The sequence below is a fragment of the Pelecanus crispus genome, chromosome 3, assembly GCF_030463565.1.
Source record: "Pelecanus crispus isolate bPelCri1 chromosome 3, bPelCri1.pri, whole genome shotgun sequence".
Taxonomy (NCBI): Eukaryota; Metazoa; Chordata; class Aves; order Pelecaniformes; family Pelecanidae; genus Pelecanus; species Pelecanus crispus.
This window is the reverse complement of record NC_134645.1, coordinates 962305-981130: the sequence shown is the minus strand read 5'-3', so window position 1 is coordinate 981130 and position 18826 is coordinate 962305. Positions and strand designations below refer to the sequence as shown.

The 18826-nt window shown below is 56.8% G+C and overlaps 2 protein-coding genes across 2 annotated transcripts in view; one reads left to right on the top strand and one right to left on the bottom strand.

Annotated features, from left to right (window-relative positions):
* The first annotated feature begins 11985 nt into the window (after positions 1-11985).
* Positions 11986-13134, top strand: NKX2-4 (NK2 homeobox 4). The gene is made up of 3 exons (XM_075708137.1): positions 11986-12358; positions 12479-12939; positions 12994-13134. Exons 1-3 carry the CDS (start codon positions 11986-11988, stop codon positions 13132-13134), a joined length of 975 nt encoding a protein of 324 aa, XP_075564252.1.
* Positions 13135-16243: 3109 nt separating this feature from the next.
* XRN2 (5'-3' exoribonuclease 2) overlaps positions 16244-18826 on the bottom strand; it is a 52247-nt gene continuing 49664 nt past the window's right edge. Inside the window, exon 30 of the mRNA XM_075706747.1 lies at positions 16244-17114. Coding sequence (XP_075562862.1) covers positions 17052-17114 — 63 coding nt within the window. The 3' untranslated portion in view covers positions 16244-17051. The remainder of the gene's footprint in view (positions 17115-18826) is intronic.

The following is an 18826-nucleotide window of genomic DNA, read 5'->3' as shown; positions in this document are numbered from 1 at the left end:
GCACTAAATAACACCCACTGAGCCACATCTCCGAGATAACCTTTTCCTTCAAATCTCTCTTCCAAAGGAGTGGCCTTTGACAGAGGCATCTTTCAAAGTGCAAATCTAGCAAGCTTTAAGCCAGCTCATAGGTAAGACCTTTCTGAAAGAACGCGATGATGATTCCTCAAGCAATTATTTTTCCTTAGTATCCTTTGCATAGAGAGAGCTAATTAACTGCCTGCCAGGTTCTGCAGATTCACAGTGAAAAATGAAGTAGTACAAATGTCATAATTAATTAGCAGTTTAATGCTAGAATGGACATAGCAAAGGTGCTATAAATATTCAAGCGGCAGGACCTCCACACCAGCATGCGCTGGCTGTGCAAGCCTGCCCCGGCGGGGATGTTGTTGGGGATTTCGTAGGGCAGGGACCACACGACGGGGCCCCAGATCGCCATCCCTTAGCAGTAAGCTTAGCCAGAATTGCAGAGGAACGAGAAATAATCCGTCGTCTTCCACCTTCAAGCTGTTGGCCATCTTCCCCTGAGGAGCCGTGCAGGGGAAGCTCACGCCAGGCAGCGATCTCGCAGCTTGGACCCCCTGCTCTGCGCAGGGTCCCAGGGCTCGCGCCAGGTTGCACAGCCCCAAACTCCGCTGCTTTCCAGAGAGGTAAGGTCAGTCCCACCTCTCCCCCTGCCCCAGCTACCGGGATGTTTTGTTTCTCTATTTTTAGTGACCACAGTGGTGCTAGTGGACATCAGCCAGCTTCCCAGCACCTCTCGCAACACAGTTCCCTCCTTGCATGGGGTAGATATGAAGACACAGCCATTTTTTTTTTGCACATAGACCTGAAGCCTTCAAAAACCTCACATGGGTAGCAATTCCATCGCACAGACAGGAAAGGAGCACTTCAGCACGCAGAGTTACCAGCTTCCCCATGGACCAATGCAGACGGGGTGTTTTAAACCTGGCCTCACACCAGACGTGCAACGCGAATTTAAAAAAAAAATTTTAAATCATCAAGATTGGCTCTTGGCAAGAGCAAGAACCTGAGAAACCCCCATGAGAAGACACTCAGCCCTCCCCTTGCCCCTTGAGCAGATATGCCCAGCACTTGCAGGCACTGGGGAGCGTACCCACCCGTACTTGGAGCCCAGCGCAGGACAGCTCTACATGGGACACCTCGCACCATGCTGGGGGCCCTGGAGCAGCCCTCATAAGCCTACGAGGCACGATGGAGCAGCCCAGGCATGGGCTCCCACCCTAAAAATAAATGGCCCTGGGGCTCAGCCACGGTTCCCACCTGGAATGGCTCAAGGGCTCTGGAGCAGAGCAGGCTCCTGCAGAAAAAAAAAACCACCATAAGTGGGGTGAACTTATAGGTGTCTGTGGCTGCTTTCAAGCATGGTGCCCAGGCACCCTCAGCTCCTCCCTCGTCCCCATCCACCTGCAGGAGATCTTCACAGGTAAAGAGTAAACAGATAAGTGAAGCCTCTCTGCCAGGCACCCATCTCCAGAGCATCCCGGGCAGCGGTGCCATCGTTGCCATCTTTTCTGCTGGTTATGGAAGGCAATGCTTCTTTTTAAGTTTTGTTTTTTGTTTTTTTTTTTTTTAATGCCACTATCGCTTTGCAGACTGCAACTCCATGGTGACAAGCACCACCAGGAAACCGGTGACACTCATGGGTCAGAGCCTGCACAGCACGTGTGGCAGCAAGGGAAGAAAACAACCAACTGGAGCAGTAACCCGGGTATGAAAAAGAGGATAGCCTTGAGGATGAGAAAAGTTAAGGACCTTCTCTGCTATGTGTTAAGTTTCCTCTTTTTTTTAACCTAATTTAATCTGTTATTAACGCAATCTGGAAGAGGCCAGCACCTCTTGAACAAAGCATCCAAGCAGATGTCTAAGTATCAAACTTCTCTTTCCTTTGACGGGCCAGGCATGTTAAAACAGCGGAGGCAATGGCATATTTAAGCACTTCAAAACCGTGATGTTTCCAGGTTTTTTTTCCCCCCCGAAAAGTGCTGCCTCCTGCAGGTGAGAGCAGTGAAAGATGGCTGGGTTATGTTCATCGCTCCTTAGGGTACCAGGCGCCGTGGAGCTCAGCCTGTGAACGCCACTCCTCGGGATGCAGCAGCCTGTTCCAGAAGCCGGGAAGGCATCAGCAGCGCGCTCGCTCCCCTGCAGCCTTCGAAACGCCACAGGTAATTTCCCTGTGCGACAGCTTTGGAGCTACAGTGATAGGGATTTCTATGGAGACAATCTGGGAGATGCCTTTCCAGAGTGCCTTTTACCACCACTGGCTCATTTGAGAGCAGAACTAGTCTCGCTCCAGGTTCACATCATTCATAAAACCAGTTTAACCAACTCCTCCTGACTCGGTCTTGACCTGGCCTGTTATTTCCCGCTCTGGCTGTTCACCGCACCGCTCTGCTCCCCTCAATCCGGATCACCTCCATGCCAGGCTGTCCCACAACCTTTCCTATGCATTGAGCGCCACAAAACGCTAAGCTGCAGACTCACTGGATATATAAATCAGATTTAAAGAACGTCTGCGTGGCCTTTGCCAGCCCTGCGCAAGAGGCTGACCCTTTACAGGCACACTGCGGTGTTCTAATCGAAATATCAATCCTGGCTGAGCCAGGCAGGGCAGCACAGCAGGGAATGGCGAGGTGGTAACGTGGCTGCCCAGTGCTCAAACCAGAGCTGGCTTCGCCCCAGTGGGATTTATAAAGTTATTTCAGTGCCTGGAGATGCTGACAGGCACCCAACAAGACAAAGATGAGTTGGTACCCAACTGCAGAGTGCATGGATGCTCTGGAGTGGTCCAGCGGCACGAGATGACAGCCTGAAGTGCCCGATGCCCTCGCAGAAACCACCTCCCAGTTAGGAGCACGACTCCCATTGATTTTTCACTAGGGTCTATGGTCCTTCATGAGATCTGAAAAACCCCATGCACATCACACAAACTGTCAGACAGCCTGGACACCCCCGAGCAGGCGCGGGGTAGCCTAAAGGGAAACCTCCCTCTGCACAAGAGCGCAGAGAAAAGAGGCGAGCAGGGCACAGAGACTCCCTCTCCCAGCCAAAAACCACCTTGCACAGCCCCCACCAGCCACCCCCTCTCACGCCAGCTTGGCTCTGCTCTGCCTGTGTGACAGCATTCGGACCCGAGCTAGTTTGGTTAATTTGTTTCAAGTGTTGCCTCTTGATTCCTGATAGCCAACGCTGTAAGTCATCTTACAAGCCTTGGCTTCCCTCAGTGAAATTTAATTAAAAGAAAAAGCTCAGACATGGTTTCTGCTTTAGAAAACTGTCTTTCTGGTGGCTCCATTACCCCCCTCCGATTTCTTGAGAATATTTGTTCTTTTATTCTGCATATTCCGGTCCTCCCATCACAGGGAGCATCACTACCCGTAATTGCCCAATGCCAGCGACCCTGGGGACCCACACACAGAAGCCACAGGCAGCCGAGTCGGGCAAGCTGGCTGGGGTGCCAGCATGCCACATGCAAGCTCAGGTGCCCTTTGCAAGGTCCTGACTTGAGGCGACCCAGCAGCAGAGCTGGCTGTCACACCACAGCGCCCGCAGGTCTACCCCAGCGAGAAAGCTCTGCCACGTCCGCTCTCTGGCTCCTTCCGCGCCTGGGGACCGGGGAGCAAGCCCCAAAAGTGCCAGGGGCGGTACTGCTCTGCTGCGTGCAAACCCCACTGCGTCCCCTCCCCGGTAAGCACGCACCGGGGAAGGCGGGAGAGAGGACAATATTTCTACCCTCTTACCCACTGCTTTTAGCAGTCAGCGATGACACTGTCACAGTCCTCATCTCCCAAAACAGCCGAATGCCCGTGGAGCAGCCTCACCTCGCGCACCCACGCTGCCCTGTGGAAACGGCCACATCCTCCTCTCCTAGGTGGGACGAGCAGGAGCTGCTCCTCAGCTCCCCTTCGCTTCATCGGACCAGACGATGCGAGCCCTCCCTTCGCAGGCAATTGGCAGGGGGACAAACAACCTTCAAGGCCAGCTTCACAGCTGAGCGCCATTGAACACCAGCACCCACACCTGCACCGCTGACGAACGAAGCCCCAGGGACCGGCTTCCCTCACTCTCCACATCACTGGGACACCAACCATCTCCCTACGCCCCAGCCTGCGCCCGGTCTCGCACCCGCGCTGCCCTTCGGACACGCTCCTACTCCCCAGGCCTTGCACAGAAACTCTTCCTCCAAAAGAGGCGTTTTCTCCCTGCTCCGGTTGCCACCTTGCTCTGCTCAGCCTCCCGGAGCCAGGGCTCCGAGTAACTATGGTTACTTCTAATTGTACAAGGAATATTATTCTGGCTTCAAAGGTAACGGAGAGGATCCTTCAGGAAGTCTCTCTACTTTGTGATTTCCTCACACGGTATCTAAACCTAACCCAAAGAGTCACCTTGACCATGCACTGACATAAGGATGCCAACAAAAGAAATCAGGAGATGTCATCAAATGAGTATGGAGGGGTTTTAATTTTTTTTTTTTTTCTTCCAAAGAAAACCCATGCGTTGCTAGATGCCTATCTGGGGTTTCGTGTAGAGCCAACTCTGTGTCTGAAGCCTGTCTAACTTCTCGAGCTACTATCCAGGCTGGATACGGGCAGCCTTTGACTCTTTAATCCTCCCTGTTAACGTAGAACATTTTGCTAAATAAACCGGTTGTAACACGGACCCCTGAACATGCAGAGAGACCAGTGTCCCCTCCAGAAGAGCTCGGCCCTCTGAAGGGAAAGCAACACGCAGCCCTGAAACCCTCGGGCAGACGAGGACCCAGCAGCTACAGCAAGCGCCGATACCAACGGGGGGTCAGAGTTTTGCAAACCAGCAACGATGTCAGACCTGGCAAAGAGCTCAGCTCAGCTCTCTGACCTGGGCACAGGAGGGAATGGACATGGGGAGACAAAAAAATAGCATTAAATTAGTAAAATACTTAAGTAAAGGGGGCTTGGGGGAAACACCGAGCCTTCTTTGACAGAGGGAAGAAGCCACGTGGATTTGGGCAGCCTCCACATCAGCAGGAAGGTCTCTCCTGGACGACAGAGCAGGACAGGAGAGGCGTCATTAAAATTCACCCCAACGCCACCAAAGCATAACAGAGCCCCGGCATCTTGTGCACGCACCTAATCAAGCTGCCAAGGAGCACGAAGACATTTGATAATCCCTCTGCCAGCGCTGCGCGCAGCCCAGGCACAACACGTGGACAGACAAACCCACACGTGCCGCGCGAAAGGGCCCCGCTTCCAAAGCCAGAAGCGCTTGCGAGCAACGTGCATCAGGAGGAAATTTTAAACAGCGACAGAAAATAACCTGAGCAGTAACTCAGGAGCCCAGATTTTACAGGTGTTCCCTCGCAGAGAAATCATCGAGCCCCACACAGTGCAGTGATGAGGAAAGCCAGCCTCGTTATTCAACCCTACTAATTAAAAAGAAAGGGAAAACAATATGGAATAAAAGAACACTATATCAACAAAGAGAGAAGGGGAAGTTGGCCAGGAGGCTGCGGCACAGCACAAAGGAGCCAACAGCAGCACAAGCCCGCTGCTAGCCAGAAACGGTGCAGGGTTCAGTGAACCTTGCAGAAAGGGCTGGGATGCCAAATAAATATTTACATTCTGTTATTTGAGGAAAAGCTGGATGAGATGCCACTGTCACACAGCACTGGAATATTTTCTAGCGCATCAATAATTAGGAAAACATTAAAAGCAGCTCTTGGATATTTCATTTAAGCGGGAGGACCAATGTTCCCCGCACGCGAGAGTCCCACAGGAGACAGCTCTGTTCACATAACCATGTTTCTCTTGCCAGAAACTTTTTCCAGCTGGATCTGAGGGCACAAGACATTTACCTGGGATCTCTGTAGCTGGAAAATCACCTTCCACAGGCAGGAGGAAAATGGGCTCATACTCCCACAGCCACAGAAGCTGCCACCCAAGCCCTGCAACCAGGCAAAGCAGAAGTGGGGCAGCTCCTGGGGAGCACCTCACCTGCCCACGGGCCTTAATAAACTCGCGTGTCTCCACGCAGGAGGCAATCAAGGCTCCTCATAACAGCCCCCATCTGTGCGAGCTGCTGCAGCCGGCTGCGCTGACTCGTGCCTGCGGGCTGCCAGCTCGCTGGCACTCCACGGCAGGGCACGAGCAGCTGGCAAGAAACGCAAGAATGGGGAGCTGGCAGCAGAGTCAGCGCCCGTTAACGTGCAAAATGCGTCGGGGTGAATGCTCTTGTCATTATTTCAATGAGAGGAAAACACGCTTAGCGGAGGTAACTGCTGATATCGCCTAACCCAGGCCCAAGGGATTCACCGAATGCAGAATCGGCGCCGGATGAAATCAATGTAATCCTCGTTAACAGGATCGGCAACCGATCTCAGGTGATAGCTGCACCGACTGCCAACCCACAGGGTGCTTCTAGAGGGGTCTGGTGCTGCTCAGCATCTCAGAAGAAAATCTGAGAGGACCACGAGTGTTTTCAGCCACCCTCCAAATTAACAGCACGGTAAACGGCTAGAGGAAGAGTTTACTTCCAAAAGGCGATCGGAGGCGTGCAACGCCCAGCTGTGGTCGCACACTGTGGGTTTAATGCAGCCAAACGCAGCGTCCGTGTGCCCGGGCACCGAGGGCAGAGGAAGGATGGACCCGCGCGGGCTCTCTCGGGAGCACAGCCAGCAGCCACCCGGGCGATGGGGCAGGCGCTGCCCTAAGCCCTCCGCGAGGACGGGGCAGGCACAGCCAGCCAGATAAACGTGCCCTCGCTCTGCCCGGCCGTGCCTCCCGGGAGCAGCGGGTGATGGGATGGAGAGCCGAGGGCTCAGGAGGCGATTTCAGCCCAACACACGGCGCCTGCGAGGCGCTGCAGACACCCTGCCCGCTGCAGGTGCTGGGGAAAAGGGGTGAGAAAGGCTCCTCGGGGAAAAAAGCCCCAAGGAAAAAAATCCATCTAGCAAGCAGGACTTGCAGGGAAGGATTTGAGAAGCGCAACATCTTTAGTGGGTTTTTGCCCAAAACGTAGCATAAGGAAAACCTACAGTCACAAGGAAAAATATTGTAAAGGTAACTGTCTGATGGTAATTAGCGTGTAAAGAGAGGCAGGATGACAGGAACCCTCAAGGTGGATAGATGTCGGGGGCAGCGAGAATAACGCACACCCCTCCACAAGCCTGCCATTGACTTCAGTATAAGCAAACCCCCCAAATCGGCGACAACGTCCCCTGCGGTGGCACTGCCAGGCGCTCCGGCCGGCAAGCACCGCGTCCCCTGAGCAAACACCCCGGCCATTAATTCCTGCCCACAATTACTTTTTAAGTGCTTGATTTCCCCTGGGAAGGGAGAACGCACACCCACCCAGGCACAGGCAGCGAGACCAACATCTGCAGCAGGAGCAGAGATCTCTTTATGCCGCAGAAATATCTTTCTTTCCCTGTGAACAGGCCATTTAGTGACACTTAAAACTACTAAATCTGGGGTTTATGTGGAAATGATTTTAGAGTGCACTGGAAACCCCAGGTTCCTTTTTCAATCTAACAACGTCTTTAGAAAGCAATTCTTTAAGCCTCCATTTCCAAGACCCTTTTAATCTCTGCAAATTATTGGTAAGAGCTGAATCAAGGCAAACTGCCATCAACTGTGATCACAACACTGTAACTCGGCAATGAGCGACCATTGCTGATTATTTAGAAGAAACTATTGCTTTTAGGCAAGCTGCCACAGAAATAAATTAGCATTTATACTGGATTATTGAAAAACGCAAAAAAAAAAAAAAAAAAAAAATCAGCCTCTATCTATATGTCAATTGTGTCTTGCCAAGGTCAATATCTTTACTGTAATAGGCACGGTCTCAAATAGCAAGAACAACTTACGTGTGGAAATGAGCACCGTACGGCCAAAATATGTCATTATTATCAGAAAGACAAACTGATCTCTGAAATAACATCTGCACTCCCACAGCTTTAAAGAAAGGTGACCTTCTGTGGAAGGCGTGTAATCAAGAAGCTAGGAAAAGAATTCAAAAAAATTAAAACCTAATAGTTTGACTTCTCGGTAGGTTCTTTCCTGCCGCTTTCAGCCTTATTGCATTTGTTATGTCTTTTTTGAAAAATCTTCTTTTGAAACTACTTTGCTTGAAAGCTGCAGCTTGATTTTCCCAGGCTATGGAAGGACACGGTCCATTTTTGCATGGCACTTCCAGGTAATGACTGATTAAGTTAGAAAAATATACATGCCATAAATGAGGATGATTTTTAAGGGGATTTTTTGTGAAACGTTTGCCGCATGCATAGGATTTTCTTTACCACCAGTCCAGCACATTCTAACGGAATGAAACATCTTCTCCCCCTCAGAAAATCCAGTCACTGAAGTTGAACTGGAACAAAGGAACGTGTTGGGTTTCTGCTAGAGTAAAAAAGCAAAGGGGAACAAAAACCACCTCAAATGCTTCATTTAAACGGAGACCAAGTATTTGATACCGACCCTGCCAAAAGGCTCCGTTTCAGGAAAGTTACAATGCCCGGTGTAAGAAATTATGAAAGCCTGTGCTACAATGTTATGCTTTTTTATTTAAAAACAACAACAAAAAAATAGTGCTACTGATGTGGGAAAAAATCCTGGGGTGTTTTCAGTGTAGAACAAACGTGAGGGATTTTGTTGGCTGCGTTTCTCTCGGCTCCCCCCAGGCCGCGCTTCCCCGTTGGCTTTGTGAGGGGATGCAGGGAGCAGCGGGCTCTGTCTCCGGGGAATGGGGCGAGGGGTGTCCCCGGCTCTGCGGAGGGGCCGGCGGGCCGGAGACCGAGTCGGTCCCTGCCGCCCGCCCGGGGACCCGCCACGCACCTCGAGAGCCCGTGCCAGCCCCGTCGCCGCCGCAGCACCCCGCCTCGCCCCTCGTCCCAGCTCCTCGAACAGGAGGTTGGCCGCGGCTGCTGTGCTCAGGGTCATTTTTTAAATTTTTTTTTTTAATACCGTCTCGCCCTTCCCGGGCTGCTCTCCTGCTGGGCAGACCCGTTGCGTTTCCCTCCTCGTGCACGAGGTCCCCGGTTAAATGTCTGGGTGCGTGAGCAGAGGCCAGGAGTGCTTGAGCCCCTTGCTCGCGTCCTTACGGACCACCTCGTTCGTGCCAGACCCCGAAGACGCGGGTGACACCTGCCAGGCCCACGTGCACAGGGCCAGCCCTGCTCACCTCTTCACCTTATTTCCGTCTGGTTTGTCGCCGACGCAGCACCGAGGCCTCGGCGAGATCCCAAACCCCCTCCCTGCCCCGACGGCTTGCAGGGAATCGTCTCCGGAGCACCAGGAGCAGCCTGTCCCCTCCCCGGAGAGGAGCAGGAACGCCGCTCACCGCCTCTCCCGGCCGATCCCCATCCACCCACCTTCCCGGGGGCCTCACCCGCACGGAGCCGGGGCTGCTGCGGGGTCCCCGGTTTGCCAAGGTGCAGGTTAACCCCAGGGCTGCTCCCCCGCAGCGCTGCCCGGGGTCCCCCTCCCGCCTGGCTGGGGGGGCTGGGGGGCTCAGGCCCCATCCCCATCCATCGGGGCGATGCCACCTGCCCCGGCAACAAAAGGGCACCTCTAAGTCCGGGGAGGACGGCGTTCCCAGCAGCTCCCAAAGGGACAGACAACTCTCTTCAGGAAAGAGAGGGGCGGCAGCAGGCCCTCCGCGCGGCTCCCAACGGCAGGCAGCGACGATGGAGGGGTTTTTTAAATTTTTTTTTTTTTTTGAAGGAAGGAGGGGGCAAACAGGCGCAGGGAAAAATAACGCAGGCGCCAGGAGTTCTGCCGGGGAAAACTGCAACTGAATAAAGCGTCGCGGGGAAAATTCATGGGGAGGAGGGGAGTTCGGGACAGCCGAGCAGCAGCGCACGCAGGGGTCTGCATGTGTTGAACAACCGCCCTGCACCGGGGGTCTTCAGAGCTCAAGGGGGGGGGCCACAAACTTTAAGAAGCAGAACTGCCCTCTCTCTGTTTTTTTAATCTTTTATTTTCTGTGCTAAGCACCCCAGTGCTGGCGGTTCTTTGCCCAGCAGTTCTTGCCAAAGGGGTCAGGGAAAGGATGGGGTTGGAGAGGGGATGGGGTCCGGTCCCGAGGTGCGAGACATCCCTGGCTCCCCAAAATGGGGCTCAGCCCCCCCCGGAGGGCGGCCAGTGCCACCCAGGCTGGCCCAAGGGCCAACCCTGGGAGTGGACGGACAGACGGACGCCCGGCGGGTGCAGCGCAGGTGCTGCTTTACCGCAGGCACCAAGTTTTATCTGTCTGTAGGCAACACGCAGCTCCGGCTGGCCCCCACTCGCAAAGGGCCGGGCGTGGGTGGGTGCAGCAGCCTGTGCGGGTGGGCTGGCACCCCGGCCCGGCTGGACAAGGGGCAGGCAGCCCCGGAAAGTGCAGGCAGCGCCCCAAAGTGCAGGCAGCCACGGAATAGTGCAGGCAGCCCCCAAAGTGCAGGCAGCCACGGAATAGTGCAGGCAGCGCCCCAAAGTGCAGGCAGTGCCCCAAAGTGCAGGCAGCCACGGAATAGTGCAGGCAGCGCCCCAAAGTGCAGGCAGCCACAGAATAGTGCAGGCAGCCCCCAAAGTGCAGGCAGCCCCGGAAAGTGCAGGCAGCCCCCAAAGTGCAGGCAGCGCCCCAAAGTGCAGGCAGCCACGGAATAGTGCAGGCAGCGCCCCAAAGTGCGGGCAGCCCCCAAAGTGCGGGCAGCCGTGGAGCAGCCCGCGGGCCTTTGGGAGGGCGCACGCCCCGGGAGACAAACCCCCGGGCTCCCGTGGCCTCTGTGCGGGACCAGCTCGCCGCTGCGGGGCTAGCCATAGCCACCCACACCTATAGCGGCTCTATAGGCGGAGCGCCCGGATCGGCGCGGAGCTGCGGCCGCCCCGTCGCGCCGCCCCGGGGCAGGGGGAGCAGAGAGCGGCTGCAGCCCCCCACGGCGGGCAGACCCCCGCCCCGCACGGCCCCGCAACGCGGAGCCCCGCTGCCCCGGCCCCGGGGGGCGGCAGGGAAGTTTGGCCGCGGGATGGGGCCGGGGGGGGGGCGGGCCGCGCCCCGTCCTCTCCGGCTGCCAAAACGGACCCCCCTCAGCTCCCCCCTGCCCGCGGGAGCGGCGGGGGCCGGGCCGGAGGCAGCCCCGGGCGCTGCCCCCCGACGGGCGCCGGCCCCGCCGCGGGGGTCTCGGCAGCCGCAGCCCGGGGCGGGGGGAGCGCATCCCGCGTCCGCCCCGGCCCGCAGCCGGGGGCAGGGGCAGCCCCGGGGGAGCCATTCGTTATCCCGAAACCAAGGAACAAACGAACAACGACCGAAAAAAGAAAAAAAAAAGAAACCAACAGCAAAACAAACAAATAAAAAGAAATCGAAGCGCAAACGAAGCATCCCCCCCAAAAGCGCAGCCGGCGCTGCGCGGGTCCCCCCCGGCCCCGCACCCCGGCGGGAGCGGCTGCGGCGGCCCCGGGGCTCCGCTCCCCGCTCCGAGGGGCCGGGCCCAGCCCCCCGCCGCCCCCCGGCTCGCAGCCGCCCGCCCCGGGGTGGGGGGCCCCGCGCCGGGAGAGGGGGGGTTCCCGGGCTGCCGCCGCCGCGGCCGCCCCGTCGGGCCGGGGTCCGCAGCGCAGCCGTCCCGCGGCCCCCGGGGCGCGGTTTGGGGGGGCGCGGGCAGAGGGGAGCGGGCAGGTACTTACGGGCGAGGGCCGCGGGGCTCGGCCCGGGCCGGGGCCGCTCCGGCGCTGCCCCGGGGCCGCCGGGCTTAAGAGGCGTCCGGACAATGGCCGGGAGGAGGGGGCCGGGAGGGCGGCGGGAGGCGGGGAGGGGACGGGGCCGCCGCCGCCGCCGCTCTCCCCGCCGGGCGCTCTCGCTCCGCCCCCCCGCGTCTGGCGTAAACCCGGCGCCGGGCTAAAAGAAACGGCGGAGCTACCGGTGCCCGGGGCTGCTGGCCGCCGCGCCGCGCCTCGCCCGCCTCGCCGGTGCCGGTGGCAGCGCCCGGCCCCGTCCCGGCCCCGCCGCCGCGCCATGTCGCTGAGCCCCAAGCACACGACGCCCTTCTCGGTCAGCGACATCCTCAGCCCGATGGAGGAGAGCTACAAGAAGTTCGGCGGCATGGACGGGGCGGGCGGGCTGGGCGCGCCCCTCGGGCCCTACCGGCAGCCGCCGGTGCCCCCCGCCGCCGCCGTCCCGCAGCACGTCGTGGCGGGCCCCCCCGGGGCGGCCGCCTACCACATGCCCCACGGCGTCTCCCAGTTCGCCCACGGCGCCGTCGGGGGCTACTGCAACGGCGGGTTGGGCAACGTGGGCGAGCTGCCCGCCTACCCCGAGGGGATGCGGAGCGGCGCGGCGGCGGGCGGCGGCTGGTACGGGGCCGGCGGAGACCCCCGCTACTCCGGCAGTAAGTGCAGGCGCGGCGCGGCGGGGGGGGGGGGCTGGGGATTTGGGGCGGGGGGCGGCGGGGGGAGCGGCTGCCCCCGACGGGGCGGGCGCCGGCGCTGAGCCGCCCCGTCCCGCTCAGTCTCCAGGTTCATGGGCCCGTCGGCGGGGATGAACGTGGCCGGTATGGGCGGCCTGAGCGGCATCGGCGAGGGGGCCAAGGCCATCGTGCCGCTCCACGCGGCCCCGCGGAGGAAGAGGAGGGTGCTCTTCTCCCAGGCGCAGGTCTACGAGCTGGAGCGGCGCTTCAAGCAGCAGAAATACCTCTCGGCGCCCGAGCGGGAGCACCTGGCCAGCCTGATCCACCTGACGCCCACCCAGGTGAAGATCTGGTTCCAGAACCATCGCTACAAGATGAAGCGCCAGGCCAAGGACAAGGCGGCCGCCCAGCAGCTGCACCCCGACGGCGGCGGCCTCTGCCAGCAGCACTCGCCCCGCCGCGTCGCCGTGCCCGTGCTGGTGAAGGACGGCAAGCCCTGCCCGCCCCCCGGCAGCGGCACCCCGGCCCCCGGCCAGCCCGCGCCCCCCGCCGCCCCCGCCGCGGCGCTGCCCGCCGCCGCCCCCGCCGCCCACCCGCACCCCGGCTCGCTGGGGCAGGCGGCCGACCTGGAGGAGCTGTCGCCCAGCCCGCCGGCGCTGCACGGCCCGGTGCCCGCCCTGGCCCCCGTGGACTCGGCCGCCGTCGACTACAGCGGCGGCATGGTCAGCCCCAACCTGCTCTACGGCAGGACGTGGTAATCCCCGTGTCCCCGCCCCGCCCCCGCCCTCCGCCACCGACCCTCCGGGCCCCGACGGCCGCCGCGGGCCCGGCCAGCGCCTGCGGGGACCCCCGAGGGCCGCCCGTGGGCCCCCGCCTCCCCCGCGCCCCCCCCACCCCGCAGCCTCCGCCCTCGCTTCGGGGCTTTTTTTTTTTTTTTTTTCCTCTCCATTTTTGAGACTTTCCGGGCTTTTTGGAAACTTGGGCGCGAAGGCAAAGCCGCAAGCGGCGGGGGGGGGGAGCGGCCCGGGGCGCGGACACGCGTGGGTGGGCGCCGGGCCGCGGGCGAGGGCTTTGCGCGGCCGCTTGCGCGCGTTCGCGGGGCTCCGCGGTGTGGGGGGCTCCGCGGTGTGGGGGGCTCCGCCGTGTGCGGGGCTCCGCGGTGTGCGGGGCTCCGCCGTGTGGGGGGCTCCGGGTCCCTTCGTGCCGCTGTGCGCCGCCCCCGGGGGCCCACCCGGGAGAAGCCGCCCCCCCCCCGACGGGGCGCCCGGCCGGCCTGGGGGGAGCCGGGGGGGGCACCGGGGGGGTCCGCGGGGCTCCGACCCCGGCCCCGCTCCGCTCTCCCGCAGCCGGGCAGCGGCAGCCAAACCCGAAGGCAGGCGGGGAGCACGGCGCCGGTGCGCGTATACCTTACAGCCCCCATTGAACGCGAACAATAAATCTTCTGAAGTGCAACTTATCTGCGCAGAATTAATCTTAGGAGGGTGCCCCTGAAGTGCAATTTCATTATTATTTGATTGAAGGCGAATTGAATCCCAACTCAAGGTCGAGGAGGCGGCGAGCGGGGCGAGCGGCGGGCAGCCCCTGCCTTTTGGAGGATGGGGAGCGGCTGGAGCGAGGAAACCAAACTGGCAGCGGCGGAGGGGGTTTGGGCAGAAGAGCTCCGGGACGCCGCTGCTCAGATTTAAAGGGGGGAAAAAAAAAAAAAATAGCGTTTTTTATTAATTATCGCTCAGTAAATGAAGCTGCTGGCGTGGGCGCGCTGCGCGCCCCGTGCAACCGATGCGAAGACGGCGCCGCAAATCCTGGCACTTTGCTAAAGCTTCCGACGAGCTGCAGGGATGCCGGAGATCCCAGGCGTTCCCGGGACCCCGCTGCCCCGCTGGAGATCCCATGCATTCCCGGGATCCCGCTTCCCTGCCGGGAGAGGGGGAACCGGAGCCCCGGCCGCCGGAGGAACGGATCGGGGCCGCGGTGTTAGTCCCCTCGCCTCTTCCCCGAGGAAATCCAGCACACTGGGAAACGCTTCTCGGAAGTTTCCTGCAATTTTTCTTTTTAATTTTTTTCTTTTAATTTTTAATTTTTTTTTTTTTTTTACAATAAAAGGAAACGTTCTCAAGAATTGGCTGCTTCGTTCTCGCTCTACGTACGGATGCAGTTTGACCGCCCCTGGACAACTCCAAAATCCCCTGTTTTTCCACCTCTCTCTCAGCTGCCGAGGGGATTTCGTTCCGTGTGTGTGTGTGTGTGTCCCGCCATCCTTTTTGGGGAGGGATCTGCTGAACCCCAGCCTCGGGGACCGCCGGGGCTCCGCGCCGCTGCCGGCTGCGCCGTGAAGGAGCGATTCTGGGGTGGAAAAAACGGATTTTGGCTGCTGCGAGCTCAAGGGCCAGCCCAGGGCCGGGAGGGGAAGGGGGGGACCCCCGCCGTTCCCCAACCGGGGCTCCCGGTTGGGGAACGGCGGGGGTCCCCCCCCTTCCCCTCCCGGCGGCTGCTGCATGGGAGACGGGGCGATGCGCGGGGACCCCCGCAGCTCTCCCGCCTTCCACGGCCGGGCTCGCACGGAGCGTTTCTCCCGGCTTGCTCCCACGGGGGACAACTTGCAGGATGGGGCTGAGCCCCATGGGGTGAGTGAGATCCCTCCCCCCCCCACCCCTGGCAACGCAAGGTGGGAGGCTTCAGGCTGGGAAAACATAGATAGGGAGAGGTTCAGCAGTTTTAGGACTGCCACGGGGATCCCGTCCCCAAATATCCCAGCAGCTCTGGGTCCTGGGATGCAGCGGGGCCACGCGCTCGGGCAGGGGGGACGCACAGGGAGCCGAAACAGCCGGCGGAGGGGCGATGCTCCGCGCTCAGGCCCCGCGTCCCGCCCCTGCGTGATGGTGCAGAGGAATCGCCGAAGCCCCCCGAGCGAGCGCGTTGCTCCGAGCATCGCTCCGAGGGTCCGGGTGGGCACCGCATCTCCCAAGAGCCGAGGGCAGGCTCCGTTCGGGAACGCCAGCTTTGAGACTCGCAGCCATCAGCTAAGGGGGTGAAGAGGCGGGCAGGGGGAACCGGCAGGGACAAGCCCTCCCCAAATTGTTTATCCAGCCCCATTTTCCTACTTCCCGCCCCCAAACACAGGGAGCGAGGGACAAAAGCCCACTCGCACCCCAGGTTCACCCTCGGGAGCCGGGGACACCTCCGGCGGTGTAAGGACGAGCCACCCGGCTCCTTCCTCCAGCCTCGCACTCGACCGCTGCATTTGCATGAAAATTCACCTTCGCTGCTGGTTTTGTTCTGCTCGAAAAGCAAAATTACTTTTTTGAGACCCAAATATTTTCCCGGCAGAGGGAGAAGGCCATTGGTGAGGGCCGACGGCGTTTCCCAGCGCCGGGCAGGATGGCAACTCTTTGCATTACAATGAAGGATTCCGCTCCACCCTCAATCACTTGAAAATAATGAATCCAGTTTCACGATTTCTTCCTCCCAAGGTTACATGGGTCTCGTCTTTTTCCTCGTCGCTGGTGATTAACATCTGGGCCCTGGAAGGAAGGGGCCGAAAAACCACTCACTGCCTTGCAGCCTCGCGTAGGGGCGACAGCGAAGCTCTGAAGTTTACCGATGCACGCGATTTATGTCTCTCGTGGAAAAGCCCAAGCGCGGCCCAAGGGAAAGATGTTACATGAGCATTAATGCCGCTCGTTTGACTGGAGGATCTCGTCTTTTTTTTTTTTTTTTTTTTTATTAAACAAAGATTTTAAACGCTATTGTAGAGGCTGTGTGGAATTCTTTTCCCAAGAAATTAGTATAAATGTGTGCACGCAGGTACAGCTAGAGGATACAAACACGTTCTGGAGGGGGTTGGAAAGAAACCACTCGATGCCGCTCAGAATTTCAAAAGCCACTTTATAAAGCAAATAAAAATATTTACTGATTTGGTACACTCACATGGAAAATCCCTAGAAAGAGTGCTAAAAATGAATGGAAACTCTGTATTCTGCAGCTATTTTAAATTATATATCAAAACAGACAAATACACCGTCCGTGCTTGTTTATGTTACAATAACAAAGAAGTCAAAAACAGGCACAAGTTGTAAAAGTTGAAATGTTTTACTTCGAAGTCCGAAAAAAATCTCCTCTCTCTGTGAGAAATTCAAGGAAGCATTTGACAAGGAATAGCGACAGACGTGTCTTCAAACACCGTGCTCCGCAGGCTGCCTGCTGCGTCTTCCCCAAGAGTTAATAAAATCCGATTTCTATGCATTCTTTAAAACTCCGTGTCTGTTTTCAGGCTCTTATGTGTGAAGTAAAGGATGTTTGGAGTTCAGATTGACAGGCACAGCTAAGCACAGCTCGTATACGTAATAAAGACAAAACAGCACTTCTACCTCATCAAATGTCTCACAGGCAAATTAGCAAGTCTAGTTTACTCGTATTTTGCAATACGCTATTTCCAAGCGACATAGCCCCCCCGCCAACAAAAAAAAAAAAATGAAGTTTGGTAAGAAATGTGCACATTTAAAACAATATAGTTTAAAAACTACAGGGATGTTTCTGAAGGATTACATTTTTCCCCTCCCAATCAATAAAAGAACAAAAACCCCAGACATTTTCTATACTTTTAAAATAAAAAACCAAACAAAACCCCAAACCCCAAAAAACCGCCACCAACAAACAAACAAACGAGAGTCAAGAGCTAATTCCAGCTGTATCTTCCTGAGGGAGGTGGTAGCGGGTAGGGCCTCCCGGGGCCATATGCCTACAAACAAACAAAAGCAAGCATTTATTTTTTGGATTAACATCACAGTAAACAAAGTTAGCCGCGCTTCAGGCGCCATACAAAAATGAAACAATGCATCCTTCGCGCAGAGGGGTACCACAGCCAGAGCCGAGCGCCTCGTCAGGGCGCTCAGAGACGCTCTGCGGCAAACACGAGCTCTAACTTCCACCCGGGGAGAGCGGCTGTACGGCACCGGCCTCGGCTTCCAGCTGCACCAGCGACGCCGCTAAACCAGAAATAAATTCGCCAAAAAGACCGCCCTGAGGACAAGTCACTCCCGGGCTGCAACACCTCTGCGTGCTCTTTGCTTTCAGCAATGCTGGCAGCAAAAAAAAAAAAAGTACAAAATGATAAAGCCACGTGCACGTCCACATTCACACACACACACACACCTGACGGGCAGATTTGAAATGCAAATTTTTAATTCCTACAGAAACGCGGGCTTTGCAGTATGTACGCTTAGCTTTACACAGAGCAATGATGTAAATGTCATTTTTGTGCACTAAACTATCGATTTTGAGATGCACAATGCATGTGTACTGTTAGCAGGATTAGTCAGGTTTATTTTTTTTTTTAGAGGAAAAAAAAAAATTTTCCCTCAACTACCAGCATTCTGTTTTCATTGTAAGCACTCTTACACTAAAGCAAGGCAGGTATTTTTACAGATAAGCATTTTAAGGAAAAAAAAAAATTGTATTTGTTACAGCAGCAGCATTTTTCAGCACTAATTCATTTTAGATAATAGGTGAAAGACGCCTAAATCCCACCTCGGAAATCACTCCGAATTAGATGCGTTTTTGTATTTAAATTTAGATGAGGCATTCTGCACATCAACTATCCAGTGAAAAAAATCTGTCGGAAAATTTCATAAAAAGTCCCCTTGAAACATTTAAAATTATTTCAAAACCCGATATATTGCAGAGACCAGAAAGTTCGTTAAATGTGATGCACTAACGACAGCTACTGGGCTGGCTTGCTTTGTTTCTTACTTGGATTTTTTTTTTTTTGGTGGGTAGGGGAAGAGGGGCTTCCTTTTATTCTTTAAAAGAGAAATCCATCTTTGCCCTGTCCTTCCGCTCAGAGATAACCGCGGAACCTGCAGCTACAGCGAGCCAACCTGTGACAGGGGAGCTTCGCTTCAGCCTGCTTGCGTCAGGCAACCAAAACCGACTTTTGGACAGAAACCGGTTTGTTACACCCTGTTTGTAAGGGATGCTGACAGAGACACGCAGAACACGCTGTTCCCACTATCGGGAAGGTTTTCTGTTTGTTTTCGGGTTTTCTGTTTGTTTCCGGGTTTGATTGTAATCAATTAAAAAAAAGGAAACAAGTTGACTATACCCCTTGAAAAATCCTTCCAGCTACATAAACAGCAGCAACCCCTGTGCAGATCTACAATTTAGAGGCCTTGTAAGAGCTGCCCAAGGCATTTATCTGGACATCCAGTTGTGCATTACCACAGACTAAAATACAAACGTCAAACACCTGCACAACAGGATCAAGTTTATTCTTTAGTTTTCTGGAACAGCTGGAAGACACCAACAAACACCCACTACCACAGGGCAACCCATATCCATGGCAGTTGCATTAATTTTGTAAGCACTCTGTAGCAGCGCGTTTATTAACCTCTTCAGACCATGTTCTGTATGCTGTAAAAAAAGAATTCAGAGGTGAAAGGGACCAAAGATAAT